Genomic DNA, 26,028 nt, shown 5'->3' on the forward strand with positions numbered 1-26,028 from the left:
GCTGGGATGATAGGAAGAGGTCAAGTGGGCTGCTTGAAACTGACACCCTGGAGGGCCCTGTTACTAGTGATTGACTGGCAAGGCCGACGGTGTGATCCTGGGATGGGTGGCTGCGTGGTTGGGTTAGAAACTGGGAGACTGCATGGGCATTGCAGGAAGGTGATGTGGACACTGAAAAAACGTGGATTATGGATTGAGTCTGCTGTATTGCTGGCTATTGATCCTAACGCCTAAACTTTTCCTTCAGAGCACTCACAACAGTTTGTGTTGGTCGAGTGATTATCTGACAGCAATCAGGACTGACAGTCTGTTCGCTTACTGGCTGAAATACAGCTGGCGCTCAAAAGGCAGAATGAATGAATGAATGCTATTCCAGCTATAAACAAATGCAATAAATTACGGCGCCAACGCGTTTTCACATGAACGAGAGAGCAAGGCTCCACAAGGGCGATGTTTCTGTCTGTTGTACTCCCTGCTGATTTTCTGCTGCTTACTCAGTGTCTGACACAATCAATACTTGTTGAGTGAACGACCGACCGACCTTCGCTACCCCACTGCGCCTGCGCTGGAAGCCCGCGGGTCTGGCGAGCCCGGGCGCTCTGCGCCTGCGTGGCGTCTCCTGCGCCGCGCCCTGCCTGGCTCTCGAGCCTGCATTGCCGCGTTAGGTTTGAGCCCTGCAGGCCCCTGTAGCCGCCGGGCTGTAGCGCGGCCCCGGCGTCCCTCGCGGTGTCTCCCGCCTCCCTCGGCGGGTTCTGTCGTCCGCTGGGGCCGGACCTGGGATGGCGGCTCAGAAGATCAATGAAGGGCTGGAGCACCTCGCCAAAGCCGAGAAGTAGTGAGTGAGACCCTCGCGCGGGCCTCCGTATGGCGCGGGCCGGCCGCGCCCTGGGGCGGCCGGGGCCGGAGGGCGGGCGCTGCGCCTCCGGAGCCGGGCTGTCCCTGCCTACCCGGGGTCGTCTCCCTTGCGCGTCCGGGGCTTTCGGGCTAAAACTGTCGCTAAAACTGTCGCAGCCTCGGCCCTCGGGGCTGCACGGTTCGCTGCGGCGGGGCCGTCCTGGGCAGTGTGGCCTGGTTAGAGCGTCCCCGGCCACTGCCCCCTGGATGCCGGTAGCACCTCTCCGTCCTGTCTGACAGCCAGAACTGTCCCCGGCGGCTCACAGCGCCCTGTCGAGAACCTCTGCTATGAAAGACTTCCTTGTGTTGGGGAGGGGGCTAGAGATTTACCCTGAACGCCCCTCGGCGACCCCTTGTCGTGTTGTGTTGTAGAGTTCCTGGGGGCAGAACTGCGCCCCCTTAGCCGTTCTATGCGTTTATTCTGCCAGCGTATGGTACGGTACGTAGTAGGCCGCCAACGAATATTTGCGGAACTGACTGATGCTGCCTTATCCATCCTTGGGACACTCGCCTCCTCGTCAGTTTCATTACTCCAACGAATTTTCATCTGTCAGTTATAGATAGTGAAAAGTCTACGTTGTGCTGTGTATTAGGTGCTTCACATACCTAATCTGAGGTCTTCGCAACTGTCCCGTAGAGATTCTCATTATACAGGAGAGGAATGAGGCTTGGGGAAGCCTCATAATGACTTGCCCAAGGCTGCGCAGTTGAAAGTTGGCAGAGCTAGTTTTCGAACAGCGGAAAAACTCAAGCTCTTTCTGTCGTGCCACATTATTTCCCAGGCAGTGTGTAAGGGGCGGGGGCTCTTTTGGTGCAGGAGGCGCCCACAGCAATCTTACTTTCTATTGGGAACAAACGGTAATACAAAAGTATTCTTAGAATAGTGTGTGTAGCAAAGACTAGTAAAGCTGTGTTAACAGTGCTTTGGTAACACAGAGGAAGGAGTTTATCCTACCTGGTGAAGTTTAGGAAGATTTGACAGAGGGGATTTCTGAGAAAGGCCTGGAAAATAATACATTTTTTAGGTGGAGGGAAATCCTGTGAGAGAGAATCTAGGCACAGGATGTGGTATATGCACAGGCCTCAGAGTGTGTTGGGGGACAGTGAACGCAGGGGAGCTGCAGTGCCACAGGATGAGCTAGAGCAGAGGGGTTGGGACCAGGATGTGAAGGGGCTGCCCCTCGCATGGCGGGGAGTCTCAGCTGTGCTAAGGATCAAATAACCACTGCAACCTGGTGAGACTGATTTTTGGCTGAAGAAATGTGGCAACGTGGAGAACGGACTAGGGGGGAGAGGAGAGTGAGGACTTGGGCATATTCAGTAAGCAAACATTTATGACATTGTCACCACGTGTCTGTATCAGCCACTGGGGTGACTGAGGTGACCAAAAGTGATCCCTTCCTCAAGAGCTTAGAATTCACAGGAGGGCACACAAGTAAACAGATGAATGAAAATAAGATATTAAACGCTAGAACAGAAGTATACAGTGGTTTCGGTGGAGATACAAAGTAAGGAAAAGTCAGTATCCCCAGGATGGAGGGATGGAAAAGGAGGGCAGAGCAGGAAAGGTGACTTTCCTGTGACAGGTTAGTAGGCTGTCAGGATGAGGGCCCGAATTAAAGTGACAATACAAGGGGCAGGATTGGGCAACATTTGTCAAATAGAATTGACAAGCTTTCATGGCTAGACTGGATGTGGAGGGAAATCCTGACTCCCAGGATTCTAACTCGGGATGGAGTGGAGGAGAGACCTTCTGTTGAGACAAGGGGTATAGACAAGTAAACACGGTGGGTGGGTAGGCCTAAGGGTAGGGAGGTGTTGGCTTGCGTGTGTTGTTTGAAGTGCCTCTAGATGGAGTTGTCAGTAGGTGGCAGGAAAAGTGGGCCAGGAGCTTAGGAGAGATGTGATTTTTCTGTTTTCTAATGCTAATGTAGCTCAATAATGCTGAGTAGTTTTGCAATTATAATTGATCCCCTCAAACAGATGGTGGTTTTGCGGTTTTTGGTCCTATGGAAATTGATCAAGCTGTTGGCCCCAAGAGAATTTCCTTATTGACTCTTTTGACAGAGTCAAAAGCGCTCACAGGTAGAGCCTTTAAAGCTAAATTAACCAGACTGCCTTCTCTCTTCCTGATTTGAGGTGCTGAGTTGACTCGGGATGATTTGCTATATTTTAAAATCTCTAGCTCTTTCCATGTGTAGCACATTAGACAATTGAATGATTGTATCTTGGTTTTGGTGGGATTTTAAAAATTATGTTAATATACAGAGTATAATGAGTACTTTGGGGTAGAGGTGGAGGAATAGAATTTTGCTTTATTGCCTGCTTCCTCAGTTTTGTGCATTAGAGTAGACAGGCTGCAATTTAAGGATTTTATTTTTCTGAGCAATAATATTCTTGGTAAGCTTGAAAAATTGCTTATAAATTTGAATCTAATAGCAGTGTATACACAAACATAATTGTTAAATAAATTTAATTGACAAAAAAATGTTCCTTAAAAGTTAGGGCGTTTGGGCAGTGCATACAACCCTCACAAATGAAGGGTGTACTTCAGAGGGCTCTTGGGGATTCCCTATCTCTCAGTTAAAGTGCTCCCCTGAGTCCTTTGAAGCTTACAGTGTTATATGTGAGCAGGCTTTCTCTAACTGATTTCAGATTTAGAGTTTAATATGGTGTTTAGCAATTCTTATGCACACCCAAGTTTGACAGTGACTGAGTTAGTTTAAACTAGAAGTCCGAAATTATTTTAAAATGAAAAAAGAACGCAGAAAGGACAAGTAAGATAAGGACTCAAAATTGATTGTCCTTTGGTTTGGCCTCTGGGAAGCTAATAGCGATCCTGGAAAGCAGCTTCTCTTGTTTTCATAATGTCCTTGTCTTTCTGGTTATCCTTCCTGTTCACTGGTGGCTAATTTGCAGCCTTTTTGTGACTCCCTCTGTTGTTCTTCTGAATGGTTGTATTCTGTAGTCTTTCTGGCCTCTTTTTACAGTTTCCCTAGGGGATCTTAACTGGGCTCTTGGCGTGGCATAATGCTGATGACTCCTCAGTTAATATCTCTATCCTCTCCTGAGCTTCAGTCTCATTGATGCTGTGCGTCATTGGGTCTCAAACATTAATGTGCCCTCAGGGCTTGTTACACCCTGGATTGCTGTGCCCCCACGAGCCCCCCCCTCCCCAGTTTCTTGTTCTGTAGCTCTGGGGTGGGGGTCAACAATTTACATTTCTAGCACGCTTCCAGGTCATGCTGATTCTGCTAGTCTTTGGACCACACATTGAGAACGTGTGCTCTAATTGGATGTTACACAGGCATTTCAAAAGGAGAAAAACCACGTCTATGACAGTGGGAGGGAAAGTAATGAGGTTGTATTTAATTATAAGTAAGTTTGGGTGGAGGTGGGTGAGATGGGGACTTTGTACCTGATGTAATGTGCTACAAGGTTGCTACAAGCAGGGTTTCTGACTTATAAATGTGGTTGGTAACTTCTGTTAAATGTGTCTTCCTTTCATTTTAGCTTGAAAACTGGTTTTTTAAAATGGAAGCCAGATTATGACAGTGCTGCCTCTGAATATGGAAAAGCAGGTACGTGTGACCATAGCCCTTTCACTCCAATGTGTCATCTTAAAGTAGGTGATAACTTCATCTCAGCATAATGCTTACTCTTAATGCTTCCTATAAGATTTTAATTGTTTAAAATAAAAAAACCTACCCAGACCCTTGCATTTTTTCCACTTATTTTGACATGTGTTATGTGCTGAGTTGCAGATCCAGCTGCTGCTTCCTCTCCTGTGACAGCAGAGATGGGTGGAGTTGGTGGTGCGCAGTGCAGGTTTTTAGCATTGTTCATATATTCTTGAACTTCAGTCAGTTGCATACTGCTTCCAGGAGTTTTGTCATATTTTTCTATTAAACTTCCTATTATTGAATAAAGATTTTTCTTTAACGTTTTTTTAAAACTTAACCTTATTCTAAGCAGAGCTGCAAATCATGTGTTTGTTTGGCACGTGTTTTTTTATAAGCCTCACTTTGAAATACTCTGATAAACATTCATTGAGCATTAAGCTATGTACATATTTTAATACATTTATCTGCATATAAGATAAAAATGATCTGAAATATGCAACAGAAAGGGAATTTACTAAATATTTAACATTTTAAATTATGGAATGATAGCTTTCAGCATATCTATGATTATTTTAGATATAAAGCCTAACATAATTTTGAGTTGTGTTTCAGCCATAGCCCTGATCACATTTGTTGGCCTAGTATAGAGATTACCTAGGTAATGTGCTTTTGGCAAACTTTAGTTTTAGTATGTCACCAAATAAAAAAGAAATCGGGTGAATTGAAACTAATCAGTATAATATAAGATTTATTTTCTGGATAATAGAAGGGATGACAACAAATGAGTCTTTAGCACTTTTATTTGAATTCTGAGTAAATTCTCTCCATTGCATTATGCAATTTATATCTCATATTTAAAAGGAAAATTATTAAAAGTTCAAAATGGTACAAGAACACTTTTGTAACTGAGGGTGCAACATTTTGCAAGTCTCCTCCATGAGGGAAATTGAACACAGATTTGTTTTATATGCATCTGAGACCATGAGCTGCTTTCAAAAATAAATATTTGGTCAGATTTTCACATTAAAGCATTCTTCGTTTATTTTCTTTAAGCGGTTATGCAAAATACGTTTAATCAGTAGAATAAATTTTTTACAAAATGTGGAAATCCAGGGATGAAATGAGTTTCAGTAGTTTATTTTCAACATTTTATTAAAGAGAATTTTAAGAGCATGCGTTTAACAAATAACGTTTCTTAAAATGGTATCCTTTTTTGCTTATTTGTAAGCAACTGTGGTAAGTTTTCCAAAATCTCTAAGATTGTAATTTAGGGCCACTCCTAATTGTTTTGCTCTCATGATGACATTTTTACAGTATATTTTAGCTCTTTGGACTCTGAGAGCTCTTTTTCACAGAGCCCTAAACAGCATGAAAGCTTTATTTTAAAAAAATGCATTGTTAATTTTTTTAGACATTTATTTAAAGATTGTGCCAAAAAGGAGAGTTTATTATAAAAATAATATATTTATTGGCCTTCAGTTTCTAAATAATTTAAAAGATGGAATAAGCTATAACTAAAGCACTGTCCTTATTGTTAAATGTAAAACTGGTGACATAAGATACTGTCTTTTGTGACAGATACTCTTTGGGAGTATTGGTTTGACTGATGCAATCTTAGTTTCTCAAAGCTTAGATGTTAGTGTTAGCAAGACTTGGTTTTGAGTGGAAGTAGCACTGATTAATTGCTAATAGTCTACAATTTAAAAAAAAAAAAGTTTTGGGGCCCGCCCGGTGGCACAAGTGGTTAAGTGCGTGCCCACCGCTTCGGCAGCCAAGGTTTTGCAGGTTCGGATCCCGGGCGCGCACTGACGCACCACTTGGTAAGCCATGCTGTGGCGGTGTCCCATATAAAGTAGAGGAAGATGGGCACTGATGTTAGATCAGGGCCACTTTTCCTCAAGAAAAAAGGGGAGGATTGGCATTGGAGGTTAGCTCAGGGCTAGTCCTCCTCACAAAAAAAAAAAACATTTGAGCAAATCAAAACAACACTAAGATACCACCTCACGCCCGTTAGAATGGCTATAATCACCAAGACAAAAAACAACAAATGTTGGAGAGGATGTGGAGAAACAGGAACTCTCATACACAGCTGGTGGGAATGCAAATTAGTGCAGCCTCTATGGAAAACGGTATAGAGATTCCTCAAAGAATTGAAAATAGAGATGCCCTATGATCCAGCCATCCCACTACTGGGAATCTATCCAACGCACCTGAAATCAACAATCCAAAGAGGCTTATGCACCCCTGTGTTCATTGCAGCATTATTCACCATAGCCAAGAAGTGGAAGCAACCTAAGTGTCCCTCGACTGACGATTGGATTAAGAAAATGTAGTATATATATACAATGGAATACTACTCAGCCATAAAAAAAGACAAAATCGTCCCATTTGCAACAACATGGATGGGCCTGGAGCGTATTATGTTAAGTGAAATAAGCCAGAAAGAGAAAGACAAACACTGTGTGATCTCACTCATATGTGGCATATAAACCAACAGATGGACAGAGAAAACTGGACTGTGGTTACCAGGGGCAGTGGGGGTGGGGGGTGGGCACAAGGGGTGAAGGGAGTCATATATATGGTGATGGACAAACAAAAATGTACAACCCAAAATTTCACAATGTTAGAAACCATTAAAACATCAATAAAAAAATCAATAAAAAAAAAAAAATTTGAAAATATTTCTAAGTCATTGATAATCAAAAAAGTTTTAAGAAAATCACTTAGATAAAAGTAGTATTTTATAGTTTTATGAAACTTCCTAAGTATTTGATTAAAATAAGTATATTTTCTAATACTTCACACATGATGCAGATTTTGGTATGGATTCATTTGAAGATTTTTAGTGATGGAAATAGAAAGTCTGTTTTTTTTTTTTGTTCTATTTCAGCTGTTGCTTTTAAAAATGCCAAACAGTTTGAGCAAGCAAAAGATGCCTGCCTGAGAGAAGCTGTTGCCCATGAGAATAACAGGGCGTATCTTTTTCAGCCTTAACAAAGGAATTCAGCAATTTGATGATTTTGACAGAAACTCATGATTTTTTCTTATAAATTTGCTACATGTGGAGTATAGTGCTATTCAGTTAGAAAATGATTAGAAAAATTCTGCATTTTTAAACTCTGAAGGAGCATTTATACGGACTTTTAGTCATGAGGTCCATACTGTTTTGCAGGGCTACATTTGAGAGTTTATTTCTACTATTTCTGGATGTTCTTGATGATGGTTTACTTGGGATGAAGTGAGGGAAGGATGAAGAAGTAGCACAGGTATTAGAAATGTATAAACTGCTATATAAGTATTTTTAAAATAGAGTCTTCTGTAGGTATTTCAAATAATATTTTTAAGTAATATAAAACAATAAATTTTCCTGAGGTATTTTAAAACTGATAGACTAAAAAAATGTTTATCTCACTTGCAAATTATGGTTATAATAACCTTGCATTTTTAGTAAAAGTCTTTAGATAATGCATAATGGAAGTAGCTTGAAAACCTATGTGATGTTTTGTCAGTGTTTTTGTGAATTATGTAGTTTTAAGAGACTTCAACAGGCATTAAATTATTTCTTTTTTACCTGTTTGTAGGATTTGTCTTTTGGAACCAACTGGGGCAGTGATTTAGTTAACATTGTTTTTTAAATAGTAGATCTTTAGAAACTGTTGATTTGCTTTTTTTCCTTAATTTTGACTTTGTTACATCCATTCAGTCTTTTTCATGCTGCCAAGTAAGTAAATATTCTCCATGTTTTCGTGTGCTTGCAGATTATTATGTTTTAAATGTTGCTATTTTTCCATAGGTAAGTAAATTTTTCCTAAGTTACAAATTCATAAATAGTGAATTATTTTGTATTGATTTAAATAAAATAGGCATTTCCATTTGTTTCAGTCTTCACTTGAACCTTAAAAATTATCACTCCTAACTAAGATATATAGTGTTTAAGTTAAATTCACCATAATATTTTTAGGACCATTTTGTTCAATAACCTATGAGAAAACAAGTAAGCTAGAATCTCTTTTTTCCCTCTTTATAGTCAATAGTGCCTGTGGAAAGAAACAGGAAGCTTTCTCCTGCTTTTGTGGGTCTTATTTATTTGTTTCAAAACTTGGCTTTAAGTTTGTCAAATAGAAAATCATCTCACCTCTCTGAGCTTTACTTAAGTTTGCATCTGCAAAATAAAATCCCTTTAACTTAGATATCTGTTGTTTACAATGCATTATTGCCCACGAAAATAAAAAGAAGGAAAAATGATGTCATGTGATAATGAAAGCCTTAAGTATTACATAGTGTGTGGGCCAGTTTTAATTGACATAATTTCTCATATCTGTGGTAGGAAGTTTCTCCTCCCCCTTATTTCATTAAGATCTCATCCAGGAAATTATGTTCTCTTTGCAGAGCTTATGAGCAAGCTGGCATGATGTTGAAGGTCAGTAATGTTGTGTCACAACTGTTCCGTAGGCAAAATGAATTAACTATAAGGTGTTAAGTAAATTTGTGTTGAAGTTGAAAAGTCTCCTTGCTGTAAGGCAAGAGATACTAAGATTTCTTGACCAAAGTAATGCTAATTGGACCTATAGGGTACCTTCTGCGTGTCTTAAGACAGAGAGTTTTAAAAGTGCAGTTTAAGAGACACCGTTGGAGGGAACTGGGAACACCAAGGTTGTAAGCTTTGTAACCACAAGAGAGTGGACTGCTAAACAAAGAGCTGTGTGGGAAGTTCCCTAATTTTGAGAACTTCAGGACATCTTAACGTAGTAAGAATTTACAATTGTATATTTTTTACTACCCATAGATTATAGAAGAGATTTTTGCTTGTTTTATAAATATCAGTTGACATTGAAGAGAACCTTAGACTTAAGCTATTGTTATTTAACTCTGATTCTCTTTGAATGGAATATTTTGGCTAATGTACTTAAGCTGCTTTTCATATTTCTGCTTCTTAAAAGCACGTTGAGAGTTAATATCCTGTTGTGGTAAGGCAGAACATGTTATTTTATGACACTGACTCTCAAAGTATGCCAAGTGGCATTGAAATAGAACATCTTCCTTTCCATTTTTATGTTCTCTGATATGGTAAAAGCTATTTTGAATTATTTATTATAAAGCTTTGTTTTAAGAACTTATACTTTAATAAAGCTTTTGTTTTTGATTTCTACTACTTTTATAATCTTAACTTACTGATTTTTTTAAGTGAATACATGCTGATTGTAGAACATTTTGAAACACTGGAAAGATTAAAGAATGTTAGTAATAACTGTTAACATATTTGGTTTTTTTCCTTCTAGTTATTTTTCTATACACATACATTTTCATGTAGATATATATATACACACACATCACTGAGATAATGCTCTACACACTTTATCTTACTGTTTACATTTAACCCTTTCATGCAGATTTTCTAATGTCATTTAAAAAATGCTGTCATAATATAGACCAGCGCTTTAAGAATTTTCATAGTCTTTGACCCAGGAGTTCCAATTCTGTGACTTTATCATAAAGAAATAGAGAGAGTGCAAAGATTTATGCATAAGGATTTTTATTGCCGTATTGTAAAGAAAAAATGGCAACTATATAAATTTTTAATAATAGGAAAATATGACATTATGAGGCTTTATGATAAATTGTTATATAGCCATTTGTAATAAAGCTTTTCTGGCTGAAACATGCAACCAAATTGATATTTGGTGATGCAAGTCAGGTTATTGGCAGCAATTCCTCAGCAACTAGAATTTCTTTTATAGCTGAAGAAGGCAGCGTCTGCCCTGACCTTCTCCTGTCTCCGTGTCCCCTGAGAACTAGGAAGCTCCCAGTTGGCTCTTGTAGTCTTGGTGTACTTTGTTAGGATTGTTAGGTTACACTGTCTTAGTACAGAAATGCCAGAACGCTATAATATAATATATAATCCTCACAGTCTCAGTTTCTGTTCTAACAGCTGTGCTAAGACTTGGGTCTTCATCAAAAGTTATTATTCCAACATATTACCATTGCTCTAGTATCTGTTTAATTTGAGGATTTGAAAGGCACTGCGTTGAATGAAGGGAAAATAAACCTAATGGATAGGGAAAAAAGGGAAAAAGACAAAAGAAAATGCTTCTGGCAGGCTCTTGTGTTTAAATTAAATGCCTTTGGACAGTCCTTGGCAGCATTAGGAGTCCTGAACTGCATGGTCCACAGTTAACTCTGTGTGCTAAAATTTCCACCAGCTTGTCATACAGACCTTCATTTATCCCTCAACGAGGCTCAGGAAGTGACGGTTTGTGGATGGGGCATGGGAGAAGACACAGGGACTTGTTGGATCAGCCTCTGGTTCTTCATTTTACAGCTGTTATGATTTCATATCCTGTTTACTCCACAGAAACGAAGTGACTAAGGCACACAAGCCACTGCGAATAGGCATATTTTTATCTTCTTCTCCATGATTTTGCTGTACTAGAAGAACACGGTGAAGAGTATAAAATAGTGTGACTTTTAAGTAGGTAGCCCATCATTTCTTATGGAGGTGTCAGTATTGTGGTTGGGCCTCTGCTAGTCACAGTCACACTCGATTTGATGCAAAAGCAGGGAGATATACTTACTAGTTTTTGAATGTGTGACTTAGATGGTACTTATTTCATACTGCCATCTCCTGTACTTATTGCTCTGTGTCTTATTTATGAGGGTCAAATTCAGGAAGGATAGTACCTGTGTTAGACTTCTTTTTATCCCCCAAATGTTTTGCATGTTGTAGATGCTCAATATGTATTTGATCAGTTAACAGATAAGTCAATTGGGAGAAGAAATACTCTGTAAAGCCCAAGTGACCCTCAGGACTAAAGTGGGTGAAATGGATTTTGTTAGACTTCCCTCCCCTTCATATATCCTTCAGCATATACCCTAGAAGCTTGATTCTTTCGTTGACCTTTGGTTTCTACAGCAAAAAAAGAGTTTTTCACTGAGATTTGAAGATATGTTAACTGATATCATTCTACTTGAGTATGATAGCAACTTTATCTTGTATAGTTTTTTTCAGTCTGTTTTATTGTTATTTAGCTGCATAGCTAAATAATAAAAAAGTTATATTTTGAAGTTGATAAGAATGAGACCATCAGTTTTGTATCCTAAAGAATTTTTCAACTTAAAGACTGAACAGGCAGATTTGAAAACAACCCAAGAGATGTCAGCATGGAGCCTACTTTAAGATACACCATGTCAACCCCAAATAGATAATGCCGATAAACTTTATATCTAGCTTCTAAATGATTTTTTTTTTCAGTTTTTTAAAAAACGTTTTGATTTGGAGATATTAGATATAAGGACCACAGGATGCTGAGACTTGTGCTTTAATGGTAAGATAGAGAGTTACTCTGTGGATGGCACTCGGCGTGGAAGAGGGTCGAAAGCTCAGATCAACTCAGGGCGTAGGGGAATTAGAGGCAGTCTGGGTGTAGGGCAGTAGGGAGTGGGGAGAAATGCAACCACATCCATGCAGCGGCAGGCCTCGTCTGATGGGGACAGCTACTGCTCCGCCCAGCCCACTATTGCTACGTGGGAATGCACGCCTGCTGATGTCATAGCTTTTGACATTTTTTTAAAATAGGAAGCCATAAAACAACTTTTGTGAAAGTATCTGATTTAAAAATACTGAATGGTATTAAGCATGACGCACTTGGAAATGAGATACAGCCTCTGGCTACCAGTTTGCAACCTTTGGCGTAGGCCTTCCATATAGTAGGGACTCAGTAAATGTTCAAAGAATTGTAAACGGTTAGAAAACAGTAAAGAATAAGTGTTTTGGTTTCTCCTATTTGTATAGTTTCCCTAAAACTCTGTGAAGTCATGATGAACTGTGTGTGGAAGTTAACTGATACATTTTTGGTTTGACTAAGTGAAGCTTGATGAGGAGAGTAACCATGTGAAAGCATTTATTTTGAATGTATTTATTGTTGTATAAGGTTTTGAATTAGGGATAAAATAATTGAATTTTAGGTTGTTAACTCTGTATTTCTTAAGTGGATGCAGTTACTGATCCATGCTGTATCCTTTGCCTAAAGGAGATGCAGAAACTACCAGAGGCTGTTCAGCTGATTGAGAAAGCCAGCATGATGTACCTAGAGAACGGTACCCCTGACACAGCAGCCATGGCACTGGAGCGAGCTGGAAAGTGAGTGTGCAGAGCACAAGTCTTTGCCAAGAAGTCATGGCTTTTTGTTTTAATAAAGTCCTTTGAAAAACAAGTTTGCTATTTCTCATATAAGCCAAATTTTCTTGTCTAATTTAGGCTTATAGAAAATGTAGATCCAGAAAAGGCTGTACAGTTATATCAACAGACAGCTAATGTGTTTGAAGTAAGTTTGAATTTTATTTTTTTCTTTAAGTATACTTAGAATGATTAGGTTCACCGTATACAGGAAAACAGAAATGCAGTGGCTACTTTTTAAAACTTTTCACTGCTCACAACTGAACTCCATTTTTTCTGTTGGAGAGTAATGAAATGGATCAGCAGCTTTGGTGTGTTGCGCCCCTCTGCCCCCATCGAGTGCTGTTACTTTTTTATCAAATAATTGTTGTGGGCTAAAGAAGATTCTTACATTGAAGCAGCCAACACTCTCTTTTCTTTGATTCCCTCAGAATGAAGAGCGTTTACGACAGGCAGTTGAATTGCTAGGAAAAGCCTCCAGACTGCTAGTCCGAGGACGCCGGTGAGTTTTACAGGACTGTGTTCCTGTGTGTCCATGTACACCTTCAGTCCACATTTGCAAATTAAGTAATTTTGGGAATGGCTTGTTAATCTTTTGGTGTAAGCCATAGGCACAGCAGGTTACCCAGTAGAAAAATTGATGTCTACAAGACGGCACATTGAATTAAATATGAAAAGATCTGCTGTTTTTCTAAAGAGTAATATATTTGCCAAAATGTATCATGCATTGTGCTTTCATTGGTTAAGACCTGGGTCAGCATGAGAAAGCAGTTTTCTTGATCTGTTATTTGGTTAGATTATAATGTCTCTCTCTTGAGGAGAAATGTCTATATAGGCATAAATAATCGGATGCCCTAAATGCTCACCCGTGAAAACTGACAGGTTCTTGACAGCATACAGTGTCATTAAATAGGATATTTACTGTTTTATCCTTTAAAAGTATGACCTAAGGCACAAATAGCTGGACCCCAGAAACCTAGAATCCTGTTGGATTTTCCTTCTAGTTTTTTTTTTTTTTTTTTTCCTGTGAGGAAGATCAGCCCTGAGCTAACATCCATGCTTATCCTCCTCTTTTTGCTGAGGAAGACCAGCTCTGAGCTAACATCTATTGCCAATCCTCCTCCTTTTTTTTTTTCCCCCAAATCCCCAGTAGATAGTTGTATGTCATAGTTGCACATCCTTCTAGTTGCTGTGTGTGGGATGCGGCCTCAGCATGGCTGGAGAAGCGGTGCATCGGTGCGCACCCAGCATTGAACCTGGGCCGCCAGTAGTGGAGCGCGCTCACTTAACTGCTAAGCCACGAGACCAGCCCTCGTTTTTTACTTTACCTTAATTTAAGCTTAGTAAACAATTTCTATCATTAATAAAATTCTGTTTGCCAGGACCTTGTTTAGTAACATTTAAGGTCAACACCCTTAGGAGACTATAAGTCTGAAGATAGATATCTTAATTGAAATTTGTCCCTAACTCTCCAGTGACAGAAAAGACCCAAGATATGTTTTGTCAAGGAATTGAAAAACAAATGACTGAAGAATCTATTGACCCTTTCTGAGACTGGATTAAGTTTTTTCTTCATGAAGGTGGCAGATTCTAAAATACAATTCAATCGGGTTTAGAGTAGCATCAAAATAAATTAATATAGAATTAATAACTATTAAACATTCTCATTTAGATATACTACTTTATAGGACTTTCTTTCATTGATTAGTTTTTTTGTTGGTTTAAATGGAATAGCATTTTTTTTTCATTGGCCCTGTGCTAACATCTGTTGCCAATCTTCCTCTTTTTCTTTTTTCTCCCCAAAGCCCCAGTACATAGTTGTGTATCATAATTGTAGAGTTGTAGCTCTTCTATGTGAGATGCCACCTCAGCATGGTTTGATGAGTGGTGAGTAGATCTGCGCCCAGGATCTGAGCTGGCAAACCCCGGGCCGCTGAAGTGGAACATGTGAACTTAACTGCTGTGCTGCTGGGCTGGCACCCTGGAATAGCATTTTTATTTTGTTTTCAAATTAGGGCTTTTGTATTAAACCGTGAGGCAAAATTTAATTTATAAATGAGCTTTGGGTCATTACCTTTATTCATCTTAATAATTGTGGCTTCCTAGAAATCAGAACGACTGAATGCTAACTCTGGCAGTTCCCAATTTATAAATGGTGGTCTAATAAGTTCCGTTTAGTCTCTGAAGTGGTTTCCCACAGAAGCAGAGCTGTTGGTGGGGTGGTCCCAGCTGTTGCAGAAGAGCTGAACTGTAAAGTGCTACCTAGCTTCTGACCTTGGTGAGCAGGCCCGGCACTCTGGAAACTGGAGCAGTGTCCTGCACTCTGCTGTTACAGGGCTCACAGTAGGCACCTTCTGGTTTGCTTTACCTCCTTTTCTCATCCATTCCCACCCCTAGTGATCCTCCTGTGATGTTCCCAGTGCCTTCCCAGAGGCCTAGGCCCCTCACTGAGGGCCCCGCTGAAGGCCTAAGAGGTGAGGTTGGAGAGGGGCAGAAGGTAAGGACAGCTCTGTGTGGGAGTCTGCTCCGCTCCAGCTTCCCTGGAGGATTGCAGCTTTTCACATCCTTTTCCCTTTTGCTTCCCAAACTGTAGATTATCTAGAACTGTGTTTTAGGGGAGCAGCAAAGGGGAAGAGAAGGGCCAGGATCTCCCTTAGGGGGTCAGCTGAGGAACGTTTTCCAGCTATATGTACATGTTTCTCTCAAGGGCTCCATTAGGGATGGTAGCCACCATCATTCCGAAAAAGTTACTGATTGGTTGTGATGTGTAATGAGAATCATTATTCTAAAGCAAGTACTAAGTGTCCTTCAGGTGTCAGTGGAGGGGGAAAAGTGTGAACTGAATGAGTAGCAGGATCGGGCATGTTGTGTGGGTATATTTGAAAGGGGATATTTATAAATCCGGGGCAACCAATAAGTCTTTTATTTACTTTGTGAATTTGTTCTATTGGTTTTTTTTCTTTTTAGTAAAAATGCATTTAAAAATGATAGTATTTTATGCAATGTTTCAACAATAATTAATTTTATGGAAATATTTTAAAAAATTGTATAACAATGTAAGAATTGATTTAAATTTATTAAGGAATATTAATGAATTTGATATTTTGAAAAGTATCACTGGGTATGTGTGGTATGAAAGAATTAAAAGTCAGCTGGCACAGTACTTCTATCAGGAATTTAAATAGTGGAGGGTAAGAAAAGCATGGAGCATCTATACTAATGGAAAGATAACTGGGATAATATATGTGATATCTGAGTATCTTGATTATATACTTTGATTATAATCTGATTTGAGGCTATCAATTGCCTAAAAGAACTAAAACTTGTGGTAATTTTATAGTTCATACAAATAACATCTACCAATAGAATGTGGTGGGAAATTTTAATTTTATGCTTGTTATATCTAGTTAGTATGCTTATATTTTTACATTAACGTGAGACTGTAACATTTAATCCTAGTTTAGTCTGTATCTTAGTATAGCAAAATTAAATAACTTATTTAATACATATTGTACTAGTCTCCTGCTTTTCCCTCGTTTCTGGAGAGTCCTAATTCAGCAGTGAGTCAGCTTTTATTTAGGTAGCCTCTGGGAGACCTGAAATCAGTCCTAATCCAGCGCCCTTGTCCCTGCATTGAAAAGGCCTTTCCAGCAAGTTCATCTGCCTCACCAGTGAGACTTCCATTCCTGTGCCTTCCAGAGAAGTTCTTGCAGCTCAGGAGATTGGCAGGCTGTGTGGTTGGCTCTCAGTGAACCAAATCCGGAGTGCCTTCCTGGAGCTCTGCTGCAGCTCCCAGCGGGGACAATGGTCTTCCATGTCGGTTAACCACCCTGCCCTGCCCCGCTCCTGCTTGTAAGACTCTTCGCAAAGCGAAGCACTCTTGCTCACCATTGGCCGAGACAGTTGCTAGATTGTGAATGCAGGGAGGGCTGGGCGAGTGTGTGTGCAGAGATTCTAGTTGAGGGTAGTCACTGGGTTTCTTCTTGCGTGACTGTGTCCTGTCCATTGTGGTGCCAGGTTTATCAGGGATGGTGATAAGCTAAGGTGGTAATGTGACAAATCCGCTGAAAAGTTCCGTAGGTGGTTAAAATATATTCTGGAGCTCAGGAGGTAGTTGGGGCCCGAGGAGGAGTTTTGAGTCATTGTGAGGAGGTGCCCATTGAAAGCTGGGGTGAGTGAAGTCTTATGACAGTTTCCTGTCATACAGGCATAATTTTTGTGGGGCTTACATTTTGTTTTATTTTTGAATTACAGGAAGATAACAATTCTCTTTTCAGCAAAACCTGTTTTGTTAGGAGTATTGAGGATTATCTTTGCGTTTCATTAGAATAAGTAATGAATAATTTCCTGGATAGATTTGAAAATAGATGCTTTATATGTCAATTTCATGAACTTTTAGCAACGTCGATTCATTGTTTTGATTACAAACCCATATAAATGTACAGTATTTCTTTTGGATGGCTGTCTTGCTAGGTAGCTGTTAGCACATAGAAATGCTGTTTTTATACCAAGGAATTAAATAATTCATGCGTGAAGAATGTAGCCTTAATCAAATATAAGAAAAGCTTAAAATACTGAGATTCCTACTAGAATGATATCCTCTGGACGGTATGTTCACAGAATGTTCTGATGTAATTTATTTGTAAAACAGGATCTGTGATAAGCTCATGGTCACAAGTACAAATGATACAGATATGTGTAATCTTCCTTTATTAGTTTTCTGTTTCTGCATAACAAATAACCACCAACCGAGCAGCTTAAAACAACCCTCACTTACCGTCTCACATTTCTGTGGGTCAGAAGTCCGGCACAGTGTGGCTGGGTGCTCTGTTCAGGGTCTTACCAGGCTGGAATAATGGTGTCCCGTGGGGCTGCGATCTCACTCCAGGATCACGGGTTGTTGGCAGGATTCCTTGCAGCTGTGGGACACACTTTTGTGTTTTTTTGTTGGCTGTTGGCCAGGGGTTGCTCTCAGTTCTGGAAGTGCATGCCGTGCCTTGGCATGTGCCCTCTGGGTGGTTTACACATGGTAGTTGCTGCTTCTTCAAGGTTGGCAAGAGCATGTCTCTCTCAACTTGACTTCCAATCTCTAACCTTTCAAGGGCTCACCTGATTGGGTCAGGCCCACCCAGACAATCCCTCTTTGATTCACTCGAAGTCAGTTGATTAGTATCCTACTCACAGGAGTGAATCCTATCATACTCAGAGGTCATGCCCACATTCAAGGGGAGATTATGCAGGGAGTGTATTCGAGGAGTAAGAATCTTGGGGGAGAATCTTAGAATTCTGCTGCCACGTCCAACTCGTAAACTGACTTGGTTCTCAAGTTGATCTTTGGAAGTTCAGAAAGTATTTCTCCAGTGAGCCTTATTTTATGAGGTAAAGTTGCCAGGGTGCCACCCCAGAAATTCAGTTTAATTCATATGTGAGCTAAATCAAGCCACTGAGTGTGTGTGTATACATATATGCACATGTTTTTTAAAGATAATTGTTAACATACAGAAAAATACAGTATAACATTTTTATATTTTTGATTTGGGTCACAGAAACACCTCTCTCCCTCTGTATCCTCACAGTGTAGACTGCTCGCCCTTTCTGGCTGTTGGGAGGGGAGACATGGGTGAAGACTGCACAGTTCATCCAGGCACAAGTTAGCGCCAGGAAGAGAGTCCTGGAATCAGAAGTCTATGGCAGCTTTACAGGGAGATGGGGACCTGGGTCTGATGGGGTCAGGGCTGGGAAGGTAGGAAGGGCTAGGGCCTTGAGGATTTGGGCACAGTTTTGGTGATCCCTTTCCTCTTCATTCTGCCATCTGAGGGGGATGGAGGAAAAGGAAAATGTGTGAGAGTAGATGAAAAAAGGTGAAAGTTGAGGATCAAAGATGGCAGGAAGGACTTTTTCTAGCCCTCTCCCTGCCCCCTACTGCGGCCCTTGTCAGCACCGGGAGCTGTTAGGGCTCACCGGGGCAGCACTGGGGCATGCGCAGGACAGAGCGAGGACAGAGCAGGAGAAATTCCTCAGCAGGGAGGCAGGCTCTCGGGTGTCTGGATGGCCTTTCGGTGGATGATTAAATCAGGATTGTCTAATTTTTTTCACAGATGTTCACAGAGCAGTTTGTTGAATTTGGTAGATACTCATTAATGGATGAACCTTGGAAGACTTAAAGCTGTCCATTGGAGTGACCAGTCCTTACGTTCTTTTGCTTTGTCTGTCTACTTGATGCCTAAAAGGGCAAGTTATGCATTTAAAGGACAGGCCAGAGGAGCAGAGCTCATGGAAACATGGGTTACAGAGCAGCTGCTGAAATACCTGACTTTATTTCTCTAACATTTCCTGTCAAACACAGACAAGAGTGACCTCTGCTCTAGATCCCCTAGGCCTGCCTTATTTCACATTTCTTTGTTTTGTCTTTAGGTTTGATGAGGCGGCACTCTCTATTCAGAAAGAAAAAAATATTTATAAGGAAATTGAGAATTATCCAACTTGTTATAAGGTATGCTTTTAAAGTGCTTATTTTGAGTTTTACAGTAGATAATTTTTCATATTGGTACAACTGTGTACCGAAGACTGGATTCCATGGATATTTGTATATTTTTTAAATAATACTTTATGGGCCTCTGTTTTTGGCCAAGGTGGAGTAAACCCACGATAGCCTATCTCTCCTGCTGATTACAACTAAAACTTCTGGACAAAATACAAAGCCGTTGCCCGGCGACTCTGAAAAGTCAGTGAAAGCAGGACTGGGGAGGGGGTGATACATGGAGAAGCTGCCAGCATGGGATTGGGTGTCCGGGGTTTTTCCCTCTTTTCTTTTTGAGGCACTGCCTTGAGCGAGGCCCTAGTCATGGAGTTGGGCAGCAGAGGCTCCAGTAGCTACAACTCCCGAAGAACCCATCTACCCCTCTTTCTAACCAGAGGGACTGGGGAAGCAGGCCCCTAGTTTTCCTCTCTTTTTTTCTGCTTGCCTTTGCTGTGAGGGTGAGCCCTAGTCGTGGAGCTACAGCTGTGATGGTGGCGCAGGCAGATAAAACACCAAAAGAAACCCAATCTCTTTGGTCAGAGGAACTGGAAAGATGAGCTGAGAGAGCAAGGAGGAAACCCCAGAAAGGAGAGCTGGGAAAGGGACTCCCCTGAGTGTGTGTTTGGGGAGGGGCGCACAAGTCGCAGGTTTTCTCTCCAGCTTTGCACGTGCGGGACAGACCCAGAGCAGCAGAGCATAGGCTTTGAGAACTGAAATAAGATTAAATCACTGTCCTGGGCACATGTGTGGGGCCGAGCAGAGGGGCTGAACTAAGACTAGAGCCACTGTCCACCATAGAGCAGACGGAACATGCAGTCTGAGCCCAACTGGGTGATCCACACTCTCCTGAGAATTAGAGGAGGGCCTCTAGCATAACCCTCCCAATGTCTAGGATACAATCCAAATTACTCAACATAGAAAGAACCAGGAAAATAGGACCAGTCTTGAAGAGAAAGGACAACTTTGCCAACCCAGAAATGACCCAGATGTTGGCGTTACCAGATCAGGACTTTGGAGCAGCTGTTAGAACTGCTCCCTGAGGTAAAGGTAAACACGAGTGAACAAAAGGATTGATTTTTTATTTATTTTTTAATTTTTTTTGGTGCAGAAGATTGGCCCTGAGCTAACATTTGTTGCCACTTTTCTTCTCTTTGCTTGAGGAAGATTGGCCCCGGGCTAACATCCGTGCCCATCTTTCTCTACTTTATGTGGGACGCTGCCACAGCATGGCTTGATGAGTGGTGTGTAGGTCCACACCTGGGATCCAAACCTGCGAACCCTGGGCCACTGAAGTGGAATGCGTGAGCATAACCGCTACTGGGCTGGCCCCTAGGACTGATTTTTTTTTATAGAATGTATTAAAATGAACTAAATGAGAATTTTCTTTTCTTTCTTTCTTTAGTTTTTTGAGGAAGATTGGCCCTGAGCTAACATCTGTTGCCAATCTTCCTCTTTTTCTTTTTTCTCCCCAAAACCCCAGTACATAGTTGTATATCCTAGTTGTAGGTCCTTCTGGTTCTTCTATGTGGGATGCCACGTCAGCATGGCTTGATGAGCGGTGAGTAGGTGCGAGCCCAGGATCCGAACCGGCGAACCCCGGGCCGCCAAAGCAGAACGCGTGAACTTAACCGCTGTGTCACCAGGCCGGCCCCTAAATGAGAATTTTAAAACTGAAAAAGCAATGTATGAGATAAAGTACCAGATGGACTTTTAATCTGATGATGGAGAAAATGAAAGATTCAGTGAACTTAAAGGTAGATCAATAAAGGTTATCTGAAAAACAGAGATTAAAAAAATTGAAAAATGCCTTATGAAGAGCTGTTTTACCAATACGATCTTACCAGTCATATCTTGGATCTTATTAATGCTCTTGTTGGTCTATATGTACTATCATTGTTTCTGTTATGTACAGTTTTCATCCATTCATCTTTTTCCTCGTATCTCTTTAAAAATTCCAAAGTATAGTTGTAGAGCCACCAGTCCCCCTGCTTCTTTTTGCCTTTTTAAGATTAAACCTATATAGATATTTAGAAGAAATTTTCTGTAAAATGTGTGGCTGCTTTGTTCCGCAGTGCCTGGTCTTCAGACTGCAGTGGTGGGACCACCTGGGAGCTTGTTGGAAACAGCAGACTCGCAGGCTTGCCTCGGGCCTTCTAAATCAGTTTTCATTTTAACAGGAGCCCTGGGTGGTTCTTGTGCACGTTACTGTTCTGGGATATTTTCCCTCAGATATCCTGTGGAAGTTACTACAGAATTTATAAATCTCTCTCTATGTAAACCAAGACTCTGAAATTCCAATTCCAGATGTCGGGAAATTAACTTTATTAAATAGATACAAATTTGGACTATAATCACCTTTTTTGTTTTAGAAAACAATTGCTCAAGTCTTAGTTCATCTCCACAGAAATGACTACGTGGCTGCAGAACGATGTGTCAGGGAGAGCTACAGGTAGGACACTGACTTGACGCGCAGTTTTAACATTTCTGTTTCTTAGTCTAAGATTACTACTTAGACAGATATTCTTGGCCATGAAACTTTTTTTTTGAAAAGTAAATTTCTTAGTGATAGGAGTTCTTGACTACCATTTCAGCTTTTACAGCAGGATTTTTACAAGTTGTGTTCTTTCCTGTGTTTTTCTCCTGGGCGCTTCCATGGGAGTGAATGACTTGAATGGTTTCTTGTATTTGCCTTCTAAGAAAAAAAGAAAAGTACAGGAAAGTTCTCGGATTGTATGTTACAGAAGATCAGAATAAGGGATTTTCTTGTTAGAGAGTTTAAAATGGCAGTGCCTGTCGGGGCCTGTTGACGTTCGGGCTGCATAGTTCTGTGGTTGGGCCTGTCCTGTGCGTTGTCGGATGTTGGCCACGTCCCTGGCTTCTGCCCACTGGTGACAATTAGACGTCTCCAGTTGGTGCCAGACATTTGCTGCGGGCAGAGTCATCTCTGGTTGCACTGCATTCTGTTAAGGAACAGGGGGAGACATGTGACTTGTGTTTGCTGTAGCATTCCAGGGTTCAATGGGAGTGAAGATTGTGCTGCGCTGGAACAGCTTCTCGAAGGATATGATCAGCAAGACCAAGATCAAGTGTCAGAGGTCTGCAACTCACCGCTTTTCAAGTACATGGACAATGACGTAAGTGGCCTTTGTTTAGCTTTCTTTTTTCCTCTTGAAAGGAAGAGACTTCTAGTGAGATTATCTTTCTCCCATGGACTTGTGAGCTTTTATTCCTCAATTTCTCACCTCAAGCTACTTCTCAAAAAGAAACTTGGAATTTGCACTGAATTTCACTTTAAGATTGTTTGGATGTCAACCATGTGGGTTTACAGCCATTTGTTTATCCATCTAACTGTTGAGCACGTGTATTTTTTAATTCAGCCCCGTTTTTCAGCTTCTCCTTCCATCTGTCAGCCTCTATAGATTGCTTAGTTTATGAAGTTTCTTTCAGGTTCACTGTCTGAAAGAGGCCCATCATGTAATGGCCTTTGTAACTCAGTAGACTGGAATCCCACTTCTAGCTTACACTCTTCATTTACTCCACAGATCTTTATCTCACAGGTACTACAAATGTTACTTAACTTAGTATGTCCCGATGATCGCAAATTCCTAAGTGCGGAGTATAATTGATATTTTTACCAGTTGTGTACCTGTCACGTCATGGTCATGAGCCATCTGACGGCAGAGCAATGTTGAGTTTTGTTGTGGTTGTTTTTCCGTCTACTGGCAGTATTGGTTTTCAGAAGGCAGAGAGCTAGGATCTGTCTTTTATAGATAACTATTGTTGAGACACCACATGTCAAGATTCTCGTTACTCAGCTTTTGAGAACATGCTTTGTCATTGACAGTATGCTAAACTGGGCCTGAGTTTGGTGGTTCCGGGAGGGGGAATCAAGAAGAAATCTACAGCAACACCACAGGCCAAGCCTGAAGGCACCGCTGCTTCCCCTGCCGAAGAAGAGGAGGACGAATATGCAGGAGGGCTGTGCTAGGAGCTTGCTTAGCAGAAAGGAAGAGAACAGTCCTGAGACACCATTTGCGGACTTGGAATGTGTCTAAGGGTATCCAAACTTCATTGCAGGCCTGGTTTTGAATGCCAACAAAGACTAATTTTTAGTTACCATTTCCCCAAATCATCCATTGTACCCATTATCTGTGAAGCATTTTTTTTTCTTTCCATGATAAGAGCTTTTGTAAGACACCAGCAAGAATTAACAGAAAAATGTACTGTGACGTTTTAATACAGTTGATTTTAAAATTTGCAAGCCAAATTCTAGACAAATTACGTTCTAAACAAAAGGGACAATAGGCATAGATATTCTTTTCTCTTGGGTTCTTGTAATTTATCGTGCAAGGATTTTCTTTGCATTTTATTTAATAATTGCTGCTAAAAGTGAAGTTTACTGGTTAAACAAAATAGTATTACTTTTAAATATTTTTTGGTTTTGCAAAGGAAATTTATCCCCCATGATATTAGATACCTTTAAATTAGTAAATCTATTCAGAGAAGAGATTGGGACAGGAAGCTATTTTGAGTCTTACAATATTATTTAGCCCAGTAAGGTTTGAAAATTTTGAAGGTAGCATATTAAAGTCATTCTATAAATGTCTTCAGTTCTCTCTGAAATATGGATATTTTTTCCACGTAAAAAACACACAGTGACTGTCTCTACACCTACTTGGTTCTTGACTAAATGGGCACTAGTGAGCACCTTTTTTATGCATTCTAACAGACGTAATGTTTCCATCAATCTAGTATATGTATGCATTTCTTCCCTCCAAAGCAATTTCTGATTCATTTAGAGTTGTAACAGGACAGTAGCTTGACATGGGAAATGCTATCAGGGCAGATGGTTTTTGAAGTACTTATATTTAAAGTACTGTACTGCCAATGTGTTAATCCTTTATAGGTATTTCCTAAAAGGGTATTTTTGAAGCATTCCTTTTTCATGCTGTGTGGCTTAGACTCATCTCCCAATCTGTTCACTGGAAGGAGGCTCCAGAGCCTAGCAGTGAGCATTCTGTGGGCAGGTGCTGCCCAGAGTGGTTTTCTGTTTGTCTGCCCTCCGTCTCTTCAGAGTCCTGCTTCGTGGGAGTACAGTGTGCTTAGTTCTGCTAGGCTTCCTGAAAACACTAAGGTAGGCGAGCACAGTGGGTTTAGTCCCAGCTGACTCCGTGGGAGAGCTTAGATGGAATACTATCCTTGTTTGGCAGGTGGGCTTGGGGGGTGGATGTTAGGATAGGAATCTTTATTGAAGGTTTGATTCAAAACACTAATCAATGTAATGTTTTGATTCCTTAAGTTACTTGCATGGTTCTGCAGGTGGCAGCTCATTTTCAATAACTATGCAGATCAATTTTGAACAGTCTCAATAAAGCTGTATTTAGGCATTTGTATTTAATGACATGTTAATATTTAAAGATCCCATCATTGCTGCTCTGCCCTGTAGAGCCAGTCAGAAACTTCAGCACTCTTATGTTAATGCTTATTTGAGTTAATTAACAGTCTGTTTAAATAGATTTGGCAGCACTTAAAAGATATTTTAGACCCTTTGTTTAGACCATATTATAGACCATCCATTATGGTCCATATTATCCATGACAGCCTTGGAAAAAATCTTTTACTCTTTTCATACATATTAAACAAACATGAGGAATGAATCAGTGCACTCTGTAGCAGCAATGCAACTTGTCTTAAGTAAAGGCTTTGTACAAGTGCAGCCTCTCTCCACCCTCCCTGCCCACATGTGAGAACTGACGTGCAGGACTTGGGGATACTTGGGGTCTCAGGGTTATTCTATGTGGTGTCTGATAAAGAGCATTTGTTCCACCTTTATGCGTTTTATTTTTCCGCTTAGTAAGTCTATCCTGAGGGTATAGTCAGAAGTGGAAAACTTGGTGTTTACAACAGGAAAAATTATTTTCCAGAACTCATGTGATCACTTTTACCAAAATGGAAGTCTGCATGAATATGCTCAGAATCTAATAGTCAATATTCTCTTATATCATAAGTGAAGTCAGTCTACAAAATATATTTAATATATTGAATTTATTTGTACATATGCAGAGTATGGTATTTGTGTATGGAATCTGGGCTTTATTCCTATTTTTTCCAGCTCTTTGATGAGTAGAATATTAAATGTGTTGTTATGGAAATGTAGACTGTTGCTTCTCTAGGAAGATAATTATGAAAATAAAATCTGAAACTCTGTATGATGATTATTCTTATTATTCATTTTGCTTTGCTTGCTTATTTCCTCTTTTCCAAGGAGACATTCTCCTTTATTTATATGATTCCAGCTATATTACACAAGAACAATATTTTGTTCTCAAGTTGTATATTCTGCTTTTTGGGAGTCAGTTAAATACCTTTGGGAGTTACTGTAAACTATTTAAACTTTTTAAGATAGTGATCATCCAGTTACTTGAATACTGTACCACCTGCTACTCAGTGAGATGGAAGACTAATATATCTTCCAGGAGAATAATTCTTTCATTGAGGTAAGAGAAGTAAAAATACACGATTAGGAGGCTAAGAAAACAAATGTGAAATGGCATTGTTTTGCATTTATACATTGGTAGCACCTTAATCACCAGTGGATTTACTTACAATTAATCAGACATTTATTGAGTTCCCACTATGTGATATTGTCCCTGTCTTTCATAGAATGGGAATTGATAATATGATTTGATACCAGGACTTAGTAGAAGTTGGAGTGCGAGACAGAAATAATGGAGAGAGAAGAGTGGCTCTGGGATGTAATGCGATTTTGCATTTCTTTCTGGACACCTTGGAGTGTTCTGAGTGTGCTTTGTGGTCAC

General features: G+C 40.4%; 1 protein-coding gene across 1 annotated transcript; it reads left to right on the forward strand.

The window, feature by feature from the left end:
- The first annotated feature begins 686 nt into the window (after positions 1-686).
- On the forward strand, positions 687-25,417 carry NAPG (NSF attachment protein gamma). Its single transcript, XM_004421075.3, has 12 exons — positions 687-835; positions 4,408-4,475; positions 7,408-7,492; positions 8,221-8,238; positions 8,907-8,937; positions 12,545-12,654; positions 12,772-12,838; positions 13,122-13,192; positions 19,105-19,183; positions 21,580-21,659; positions 22,215-22,344; positions 23,055-25,417. Exons 1-12 carry the CDS (start codon positions 780-782, stop codon positions 23,196-23,198), a joined length of 939 nt encoding a protein of 312 aa, XP_004421132.1. The 5' UTR covers positions 687-779; the 3' UTR covers positions 23,199-25,417.
- Positions 25,418-26,028: the final 611 nt, after the last annotated feature.

This window comes from Ceratotherium simum, chromosome 14 (genome assembly GCF_057802395.1).
Source record: "Ceratotherium simum simum isolate JZ-2026a chromosome 14, ASM5780239v1, whole genome shotgun sequence".
NCBI classification, from domain to species: domain Eukaryota; kingdom Metazoa; phylum Chordata; class Mammalia; order Perissodactyla; family Rhinocerotidae; genus Ceratotherium; species Ceratotherium simum.

Excerpts from the sequence above, each read along its gene's own strand:
- NAPG (XM_004421075.3), top strand. The coding sequence starts at position 780 with ATGGCGGCTCAGAAGATCAATGAAGGGCTGGAGCACCTCGCCAAAGCC. Across the intron at positions 4,476-7,407 it reads CTCTGAATATGGAAAAGCAG|CTGTTGCTTTTAAAAATGCC; the intron begins GTACGTGTGACC and ends GTTCTATTTCAG. Across the intron at positions 19,184-21,579 it reads ATTATCCAACTTGTTATAAG|AAAACAATTGCTCAAGTCTT; the intron begins GTATGCTTTTAA and ends TTTTTGTTTTAG.